This window comes from Rhinopithecus bieti, unplaced genomic scaffold (genome assembly GCF_001698545.2).
Source record: "Rhinopithecus bieti isolate Rb0 unplaced genomic scaffold, ASM169854v2 scaffold_4553, whole genome shotgun sequence".
Lineage (NCBI taxonomy): Eukaryota > Metazoa > Chordata > Mammalia > Primates > Cercopithecidae > Rhinopithecus > Rhinopithecus bieti.
Window position 1 is genome coordinate 3,950,672 of NW_016804694.1, and position 10,333 is coordinate 3,961,004.

Below are 10,333 nucleotides of genomic sequence, written 5' to 3' on the forward strand. Positions count from 1 at the left end.
ACCTTTGAGATTCCTGTGAGGATTAAGAAAGTCTGAAAAAGGTGGGAAAGGGGAACAGAGAACAGATCCCTCCTTCAAGGTGGGATGCTGAAGGCCCATCCTAGCTCCTCACAGGTGCTGCTTGGCATGAAGAAACACACACCATTATCTCCAGATGCTCAGTAAGCAATCGCTATTAGATGTCAGTATTCAGTGACTCCCAGAGACAGGGGCCTAGGGAATTTCAGAGGATGCCATGCAGAGAAAATGAGGCTGGGTGAAAGGGAAGGGAGAGGAATGTTCCCCTGTGCCTGAGCCTCCCTGCCTCTGCTGAACTGGCTACCCATGGGAAGCATGGCCCTCAGACCTCTAAATGGGAGGGAAACCAAGGTTTCTCAAGTGCTTACTGCATAGAAGCTGCTCAGTGTCTCATTACATCCAATGCTGTGCAGCAGATGATATCCCCAATTCACAGCTAAGAACGTTAAGGCTCAGCAAAATGAAATGAGCAGCCCTAATTCAATAGCTAGAAGGCAGTAGAGCTAGTGGGCTGTGGCCGGGGCGAGATCCCACTGGGCTGTGGTGGGGGTGAGATCCCGCTTAATGCCTCAGGGCAGCAGGTGCTGGGGAGGTGAAGGTAGAGCCAGGCAAACAGTGGCCCATAAATGGGATTCTGGCTGCTCCCGGGGCGGGTCTCAGAGGACCCAGCAGGCTCAGTTTGGAGGGTAGGGCAGGGAAGGAGGGAAGGGCCTCACCCAACAGGCTCTTGACCCACAGGAGGCAGCAAGACACTGCAGCCCTGGTCCTCCTCCACTGCCATATCCTTAAAATGAATTTCTTTAAAACTGATGCAAACAAGGAAGTGCAAAAACCTAAGCTCTGTGGATGGCCTTCCCTCCAGGAATGCTCTCAGCCAGCTGGGTGATGGGCTACCCAGCCCTGAGCTCTGCTGCTTTCCATTCCAGCCCAGTGGTGATGGGGACAAGACAGAGGGGCAGGAATCCCTGTGTGGGGATGTGGAGCAGAGGCCTGTGGGGAGAGACTGAGGCTTCCTGCTGCCACCTTGTCATCTCAGCCCCCCACGTGCCTGTTTCCCACTTCTCTCTCCTCTGACACACTCACCGCAGCCCCACCAGCAGACACGTGTGCTTGGTTTCCCCGCCACCATTGCCAAGAGTCTCCCCGACCCCTGACTCAGCTGCTTCTCCAGATTCCATCCTTCCAAGCCCAGTCATCTCATCACTTCCCTCCTCATGCACTACCTGTGACTGGCCCACCTTTGTAAGGGGATAGTATTTCTTTGCCCTTGGAAAAGAACTTGACCCTGAATCACCAGAGTTGCACCTCTCTGACCAGGCCTGGCTACAGACCCCATGGATCTTCCAGGCTTGTGCCATGGGGCCCAGGAGACCCTGCTCAGAGAACAGGAGAACCTGTCTCCTCTCAGAGCACCGCCCAGTTCCTTTAAACCCACCCTGAGACTCCTCATGCCCTGGCTGCTCCAGGCACAAGGACAGATACATCATTGTCACTGGGCCACAAAAGACACATGTGGCTCTGGGGCTGAGGCCTCTGTCCACAAGAGCTGTTCTGCAGACCCAGGGTTGCCATGGCAATGCCAGATACTTGTGACCTGAGGAGAAAAGATGGCTTGAATATTGGTTCTGTGTGGCTGCCAAGGCCTGCACCACAGGGAGTAGGGACAGGGCGGGGGAGGCCTGAAGGTGGTTTTGCTGTAGCTTGTGCCTGAGAGCCACAGTGAGGTGACTCAGAGCCCTGAGTGCTGGTTCCAGCCCTGCCACTGCTCAGCTGTGTGACCTGGGGCAAGTCATTTTGCCTCCCTTGCCTCTGTCTCCCCAGCTCTAAGTGAAGGTGAATGCGCTTCCCAATTCACCCCAAATCCTGAGGCTGGCGTGGTGCCTGCTGGAAAGGGAGGTCAGGAGGGGTGTGCTGCACTGCAGAGGTCGAGGGCAGGGATGAGGATAAATCCGATGGTGGAGGAGGCAGTGTGGTGGCCTAAGTGCCAGCCCAGGTGCTCGGGATCAGTGGTGTTGTCTTTGTGGGTTCGTTTTCATAGCTGAGGAACAGAAGCAACCTGATGTGAGATGCTCATCTACTTATGTGTTCGTTCATTTGCCTCATTTAAAACACATGTATTGAGCACCTGCTGTATGCTGGGCACTGTGCTAGGTTCACGGACGCTGAGATGAGGAAGATGTGGCCCCAGCCCTCGAGGTGCTCCCAGGTGAGGGGGGAGGAGATGGACCAGGGACAGGCAGGACCGCAAGAGCCATGCAGTGGGAGGCCGGAGGGTAGGATCCGGGCATTGGAATCAGGCCAGATCTAGTTTCAAATCCTGGCTAAGCGACCTGGGGAAATAAACACTCTGCACCTCGGTTTCCTCATCTTTAAATGTGGAGCTGCTTTGCAGAGTCAATGTGAAAGTTAACTAAGATAATCAATGGAAAATGCCGTGCATACAGTAAGTGCCCAATACATATGGTGATTTTTCAAGGACAATTGTGATCACAGGGGTCACAGCAGAGGTTCAGGAAAAGTGCTGAGGGAGATGGGGGCAGAAGGAGACACTGTGTGTCAGCACCCTGAGAAGTCCCGCAGGTGTCCCTGAAACCTCTTTGGTCTCTGAGGTGGTTTCCCGGGGGTGTGCCTCAGTTTACCATCTTTCCCCCCTTCTCCAGTGGAAAGGCTATGAAACAAGCCTGGCCTCCCCGCAACTGCACAAGTGGGGTCCACCACTGGACTCAGGGCCCCCATCCCAGCTGTCAGCATATGTTCCCTTCACAAAGGCTCAGCCGGGCAGGGAGCTGGCATACAACAGGTGGTGTCTGCTCAGCCTCCTTCCCTCCCCCACTCAGGCTTGGGTTCCTGACGCTGCATGGGACACTGGCGTCATCCTGGCAGGCAGCCTCTGGGCCATCTCAACTCTACTCAGTGCAGAAAATGTTCTTTTAAGGGATGGCATGCAGCCATACCAGGCGTCTTGATGGGCATAGCTGGATGGATGACAAAGGAGGAGGAGAGAGGGTTGTTTGCACAGGGGCTGGTGGGGCGATTGGCCCCTTATCCACAGCCACTGGCAGCAGGCCGTCTTGGTGACTAGGCCTAAAGGGAAGGGCCCAGACCCCAGACACTCCGGTGTGGGAAGGGTGGGGACTTCAAAGAAGCTCTGGAAAGCAAATTTATGGGAACATCACCCAGAAGAGCAGTCTAGACCCCCCAAGACTAGCTTTTCAGGTTCCAGCTGGGCCTCTTCAGGGACCAGAATCACTGGCCACCACAGGGAGCCACAGCATTGCCACAAACCCTCAAGGGATGGGGGCTCCACAGCGTTACTTGGATTTGTCTCTTTCTGCCCCAGCAATCTGGTCCCCAAGCATCCGCCCTCCTGAGAGGCTTTTCCTGATGGGGAGGCCAGAGTCCCACACAACAGGGATCCTGGCTGACTGACCTCCCTGGGCTGCACCCCCATGGTCACTGCAGAGTCTCTCTGGATGGCATCAGTTGCGAAGCCTCATTGGCTGCCCCTTCCTCCCTGCTGTTGCTCGTCTCAGCTGCATTCCTTCCTTCCCTCCCTCCTCCCCTGTGAGGTGCTGGGACCTGGAGAGAAGCCCTTAGGGAGTTTAGAAGGGTCTGCTGTAGACACCAGGAAGGCTGGGAGTTGCTGTCCCCGTTCCCAATCATCCAAGCTGAAATTGGGATGTGCACTGTAAAGACAGAGTCTCTCTTCTCTCTCCCATCTCCTGTCTCCCTGCGTTTCACCCTCCCTCTCATTCTCTTCCGTTAAATAATACTGTGATGGATTGTAAAATGTACTTAGCTGAATCACAGAGTTTAGAGATGGGAAAGACCAATTAGGTCATCAAGCCGACCTCTCTCCTGAGGAGATGCAGAAAATAGGAGACAACAATAAACAATTTTATTGGGATATTAATTTAGGTGCCCGAAGGCCTTGACTTGTGTCTCTTAATATAATGCAGTGGATTTCTTCCCTTCCCCGCTAATGTAATAGTGGGGCCATTTTGTGAGCAGTTGGTTTGCAGGATGGCTTTTGTTTCCCTCCTTTTCCCATGGAAGGTCCAGCTGGAGTTTCGGAAGAGCTGGGAGCGCTGGCGGCTTGAGCACTTGCACATCCAGAGGGACAGCAGCATGAAGCCCCTCAAATGTCCCACCAGCAGCCTGAGCAGTGGGGCCACGGCGGGCAGCAGCATGTACACAGCCACTTGCCAGGCCTCCTGCAGCTGAGACTCCAGCGCCTGCCCTCCCTGGGGTCCTTGCTGCAGGCCGGGTGGCCAATTCAGGTGGGAGAGACACTCCCAGGGACAGGGGAAGGAAGGGACACACACACACACATACATCCTGCTTTCCCTCCCCAAACCCATCAGACAGGTAAATGGGCAGCGCCTCCTGGGACCATGGACACATCTTTTCCTAGGAGAAGCAGCCTTCTAATTTGATCACAGTGGCGAGAGGAGAGGAAAAACGATCGCTGTGAAAATGAGGAGGATTTCTTCTCATGAAGCCACAGGCCCTTGGGGTTCCCCCAGACAGAGCTGCAAATCAACCCCAGACTCAAACTCAAGGTCAATGGCTTATTAGTGAAACTGGGGCTTGCAAGAGGAGGTGGTTCGGAAAGTGGCTCTTCTGACCTCAGCCAAACACGGAGCAGGAGTGACGGGAGTCTCCTCTGCTTTCACCACTTGGGGTCACCACCCTCCCCTGTCTTCTCTCAAAGGGAAGCTGTTTGTATGTCTGGGTTGCTTATTTCCCTCGTCTTGCCCCCTCATCTCACTGCCCAGTTTTCTTTGTTTGGGCCAGTGCCAGCAGCCGTTTCTGGAAACGGCTGTAGGTGGTGTTGAGAATGAGCATTGAGAAGGTGCCTGCTTCTCCTCCAGGTATTTGAGTTGTTTTGGTGCCTGCCTCTGCCATGCCCAGAGAATCAGGGCAGCCTTGCCACCGGGGAGCCCAGCCCTGGGGTATGAGCTCCCAAGTCTGTTTTAAAGACGCTCAAGAATCCTCTGGGTTTCATCTAGGGACACGTTAGGAATGTCCAGACTGTGGGTGCAGATTATCTGCCACTCCCAGGAGCCCAGAGGGCCAAGAGAGACATTGCCTCCACCTCTCCTTGGAAATACATTATCTGTGACCACACGCTGTCTCTTGAGTGGGAATTTGGATACACTCTCTAGCTTTAGGGGATGTGACCATGAAGAGACTCTCTTAGAGAAACCAATAGTGCCCATGATCACCATGGAGGCAGGCTCCCCCTGCCTTTGAAATTCCCCCACTTGGGAGCTTGTATATACTTCATTCACTTTTCTTTATTGCTGTGAACAGTCTGTGTGCGCAAATGGACAATTCCGATTTCTCCCATCTAGTGGAAACGAGCGGAATCATGGCTGTTGTGGTGGTGTTTGGGAGAGTGCAGTAGTAATTGATTTGACCCACTCACACCTGGAGCTAATTAAGGTTTGCCCTGCCTGCAGCCTTCCCCACAAATAACGAACAGCAGAAAGGCTGGGTGGGGAAACCTACCAATTCTGTCCCCAGCTACGGTGAGGAAGCCCCAAGCCATGGTGACACACAGCAGCACTGCAGATACCCAGACAGACAGCCATCCTAGAGAGGCTGGCAAGGAGTTCGTGGCTGCAAAGGAAGCTTCTAGAGCAAGAGAGAGCTCGCCCTTAGGCGTCAGGACCTCCGGGGAGAGCAGAGGGTTCCGACGGATTCCTTTATGATTCCTTTATGAGTCTCTCCCTCCCTTTTAAATGGTGGGAAACCTCCCCCAAACCTTACCCCAGACACATTCTCCTGTGCCCCTCAGAGAGGCATGTGATGTGCAAGGAAAATATTAGGATATAAAACACATCAAGCAGAAAAATTCTTATACTTCAGCTTCAGTGAAGTGTTGTCTATGTTAATAGGGAAGCTGAACCTCGGGCTAAAGAAAGGAATTGTGTGGATGGCTGCCTTGACTGAGACAATATGGGGAGGGGGGCATTCCTGCTTCCCCAGAACAAGGGCAGGCTTCCCAGTGGCACCCCTTATTTGCTGTCTCTTCATGAGGGTGGGCACCAGTGGGTTGATGTGGGGCACAGTTCTGGTGCAAGTGTTTAAGTTTTGGACAAACTGAGGATTTTGAGAATGATTATTACATTACATAGCAACAAAGAAACAGATTGATATAATCTGTGTGAAATAAATTGCTGAGGAGAGGGATTGTAGGGAAGAAATTGCTCAGTTAGGCACCTGGGAAGCTCAAATCATTTAGTTTAAACTGTAAGTAGAGTTGTCTTCCCAACTGGAACTGGTGATTCCTGATTTCAGAAGGCTCGTCAGACCCCCACAGCCAAGCCTTTTAACACGGAGGAAGTTTGTCCTTCATGAATACATACAAGATATCGAACTGAAGAAATCTTTTCTTTGCTCCAACCCCCACTCCCACGCCCCCCGAAGCTATTAATAGTCATTCAAATGGCACTGCACTCTTTCCAAGCTCTCCTAAGCTAAATATGGCTCCAACAGGTCTGGGAACTATCGAATGCAATGTACTCTGAAATTCCACCAGCTGTTTACATGCCTGATGCCTAATGCCATACGCCTGGAGCTTGCTGAGAACTCTCTCGGCTGCCTCTGTCCTGGGATACTATTGCTGACCAGCAGGGTGTAGGTGCTGCTTTTGTTTGAGCTTTGCAGCCACAAGGTCTGATGGCTGTTGTCAACAGCAGTTGACTTCAGCACTCTGGCCAGCTTCCTCAAATTTGTTTGGGGCTTGCATTTCGTCAACTTTTCTTTGCCATTTCAGTCTTTCAAGCAGCCGAATCACAGAACTGAAATAAACCACTTACATTGCAAAGTTCCTTCCCTTTAAAATGAGTTTCTGGATTTCAGGGATGATTTCTGATGGTCTTAGTATGCCTCATGCTGTAGACCACATCGTTGGAGCTCTGGGAGACTCTGAGCAGAGAAAGACCTTGGTGATCTCCCCTGGCTCGATCTATAGGATTGAGGAATGAGGCTTGCAGAGGTGGCTTGCCCAAGGTCACAACACCAGAGGGTGGTTGAGCTGGGCCAGGACCCAGAGAAGCCCTTGTCTCTCAGTCTAGTGAGGTCTCTGGGAAGGATAGGTGAAAACTATAAATAGCTGTTCAAGATACTCTAAGTAAAAGTCAGTGGTGTTATCTGGAATTTCTGCTGAAGAGGAAACACAGCAGCAAAGGTAGACTCATCAGATGGTGAAAGTGTCATCTCCTTTGTAATTTATACCGGTGAGAGGAGGGGAAGGATGTGCTTTCCTATTTTTACTCTGGTACTTCATTCGTCCTTGTCTTAAACTTATGAAACGCATCAGGGCACACATATGCATAGAAACAGCACGAGAGTCATTTTGGATAGCAATTCCAGCACTCTTTTAATGGATTGGCTTAATTTTTTTTTCTGATGCCTCTGTATGTGTTTGAAAAGTTGTATTGATAGCCACACAGAGTGTACTAAAATAACCTAAAAGGTCTTTACCTTTTTAGAACTCTCTGAATTTGGAGACAGCTAGCAAATGGCAACTGTAGTCTAGCAAAGATGGCACAGCACCACAAAGGGCAAATAGAGTCAACTCCCATCCATGCTCTGAAGGTCTTGGCCACTCTCATCAGGGTTGGCTGTGTTCTATCCAGCAGCTCACAGTCAGGAGACCTCCCCTCCTCAGTCCCTCCCATTTCTTTCTTCCGCAAGGAAAGAACATTGTGTGTGGGTGTGTGTGGGTGTATGTGTGTGCATGTGTGTGTGCATGTTTCTTCTGTGCATAGCAGCATAAAGTTAGGAGATGATGACTCCAGAATCATCACACCCGCTATGCAGGTCATAGGACCGCACACCCGAGGCTAGGAGTCTAAGTGGTAGATGCTTCCTTTCCATGCGCAGACAGGACTCCCATTATTTGCTAATGCCTGCGACGTGCTCAGGGAAGGCAAAATCTATTCCAAAGGTTTATTTTCCCTCTGTTGAACTGATTCTAATCTACAGTGCTGATCCTACTTTGGGCTCCTATGAGGCAAACTATAAAAATTCTCAAATAAAATACAAAGGCGTAGTCTGCTAAGACACCTGTGTGAATGACATGCTAAACATTCAGCAGAAACCAATTAGGATCAACTCTTTGTGGCTGGAGTGAGTTCCCCTGGGAAAGAAAATAGCCCGAGTGACAAATTTATGCCAATCACATTACCATGCCCCTACACTGTTACCTGCTGGCCCAAATCAGCTCTCTGGGTCTGCAGAGGGCCGAGACAGGAAGCGTTATCAAGCAGTATAATTTTAAACACTTTATTTAGTGCCACAGTGTGTCTGCAATATCTATAACTACTTCTGCTCTGTCAATGAATACAGACTGGCAGGAAGCAGATAAACATAATTGTTTTCCAATAATTCCCCAAGCCTCTTGGACTCTCTCTCTATATGTGTGTGTGTGTGTGTGTGTGTGTGTGTGTGTACCTGAATCCCTCAGAGGAGAGAGTTTTCGCTCTTCTTTGGCCATTTTAGTCTGTTTTCTAGGACCTTGTCTAGCAGTGGCTCCATTTTTCCCCTGATGCATCCAACTTCCCTCCCTGCACTCCTCCTCCCCGACTGCTGCCTCAGGAAGAGGCGACCTTGCTGGCCATACTGTGAATGCTGTTCTTGCAGCTGTGACCAATTTGGGGGTGCAACTGAGAGTGAGGGGCTGTCAGGGTTGAAAAGTATGCACCTCATTCTACATTTGGATACAGTGAGGAGTGGGGCAGCCACCGGCTTGGATCCTAACTTACATTGGGTGATGCAACCTTTCCGATGGGGCCTGCCAAGCTCTCAGTAATTAGCCAGCCTAGACAATGTAGCATGACTAATTATTGCTGTGTCAAAGCAATTTAGGACAGGAAAAACATATCTAAATGAGAATGTTTAGATGTAGTGAGAAAAGACCTCTCACTACAGTTTGGAACGTATAAAAAGTTGAGTTCTTTACAGGGGAGCCAATGGGAGCATTGAGGGAAGGGCACAATTCACCCCAGCCAGCCAGTGCTTGATCTTGTCAAACAGTTCACATTTTACTTCCAAACCTGCAGTTCTAAGCTCCTCCCACTAAAATAATCATCACATCCTCAAAGCAGACAAACTCCAGCATCCCATCGGTTCTGGAGGGATTTGATGCAGACCTTTAAATGCACCGACAGAGAGGTAAGCCAAGCTCTCAGGAGGGACCAAGCTAGATTTCTACCTTCAGTGCTCTTGGGGGATGTTTGCTCTTCATGAATGTTTAAACAAGATCATTTCCATGTGATTTCCTAATGTATAAATTCCTGCAAAATATGACCAGCTTCTATAGGTGGCGAATGTGTAGGTCATATAATTCCTTGTACAGATGTGAATGGATGCAGGCTCTTTCCTAATTTGCCTTGTAAGTCAAATAAAAGTCTGTCTCTACTGTCTCTCTTGCTCTTCCTTTGTGAGAGGAGGCTTTCTGCAATGTCAATCCAGGTGACTCACGGTGCAGTGGGAAAACACAAAAGACGCCGTTTCCAGCCCAAGGAAAAAAAAACCCTGCTCATTACTCATACTGTGATTTTCATCTTCAAAGCACTCACCAAGTACTAATTTATCTATCGCAGCCTTTATGCAGGGACTGCAATGTCATTTAATTAGAAAAGTTGGGTGGTCGAGTGGCTTAAACAATGACTGACGGCCAAATGGATGTGTATTTTAATTCCGCTCATTCATTCGATCTCTCCTGTCTAAATGAACTCAGTCCATTAAATCCATTTTAAAAAAAGCCATAAATGCATAAGCTTTGTTTGCAAAGCAGCCACAGAATTTGAATGGAACTGTTGTTTAGAGATTCATCTTCAGAAAAATGAACTTTTCTCCAATTTAAATAATTACTCACTCTCCAGATTTGCAACTCACTCTTATAGAAAGGCAGAGGAATTGCAGATTCCCCTAATTCCCCCATCATTTCAGTTACACCTATTTGAAGGTCAGTGTACTTACCTCAAAGTATCTTTAAACATCCGCTTTTTAGACAAGCTGTGGTAATTGTCCCTTTCAAACATAAGAATAATTCTTACCCTAAGAGCAAGTTATACCTATAACCAACTCCTGATAGCGGCAGGTGGAACATCTGCATGTGTTTCTCTGCACCCATCCTGTTTTTGACTTAATTCCCACCCCTACTGATATTCTCACATTTCTGTGCTCTTCCCCTTCCACTTAGCAGGACCAAAATAGAGGTTTTTATCCCCTCCCCACCTTCCAGGAAAACATCCACCCAAACCAATTAATGACCACCACATTTCTAGGTAGCTATTAC

General features: G+C 49.8%; 1 protein-coding gene across 3 annotated transcripts in view; it reads left to right on the forward strand.

Annotated features, from left to right (window-relative positions):
• GLP1R (glucagon like peptide 1 receptor) overlaps positions 1 to 9,455 on the forward strand; it is a 43,078-nt gene extending 33,623 nt beyond the window's left edge. Inside the window, exons 13-14 of one of the 3 annotated variants that reach the window (XR_001885109.1) lie at positions 4,075 to 4,298; positions 4,383 to 9,455. Coding sequence is in view for 1 of the 3 variants with exons in the window: in XM_017870156.1 (XP_017725645.1) it covers positions 4,075 to 4,242 (168 nt within the window). In the remaining 2 variants the exon portion in view is untranslated. Of the gene's footprint in view, positions 1 to 4,074 lie in introns of all 3 variants that reach the window. The other 2 variants (XR_001885110.1, XM_017870156.1) reach the window with 2 other exon arrangements.
• Positions 9,456 to 10,333: the final 878 nt, after the last annotated feature.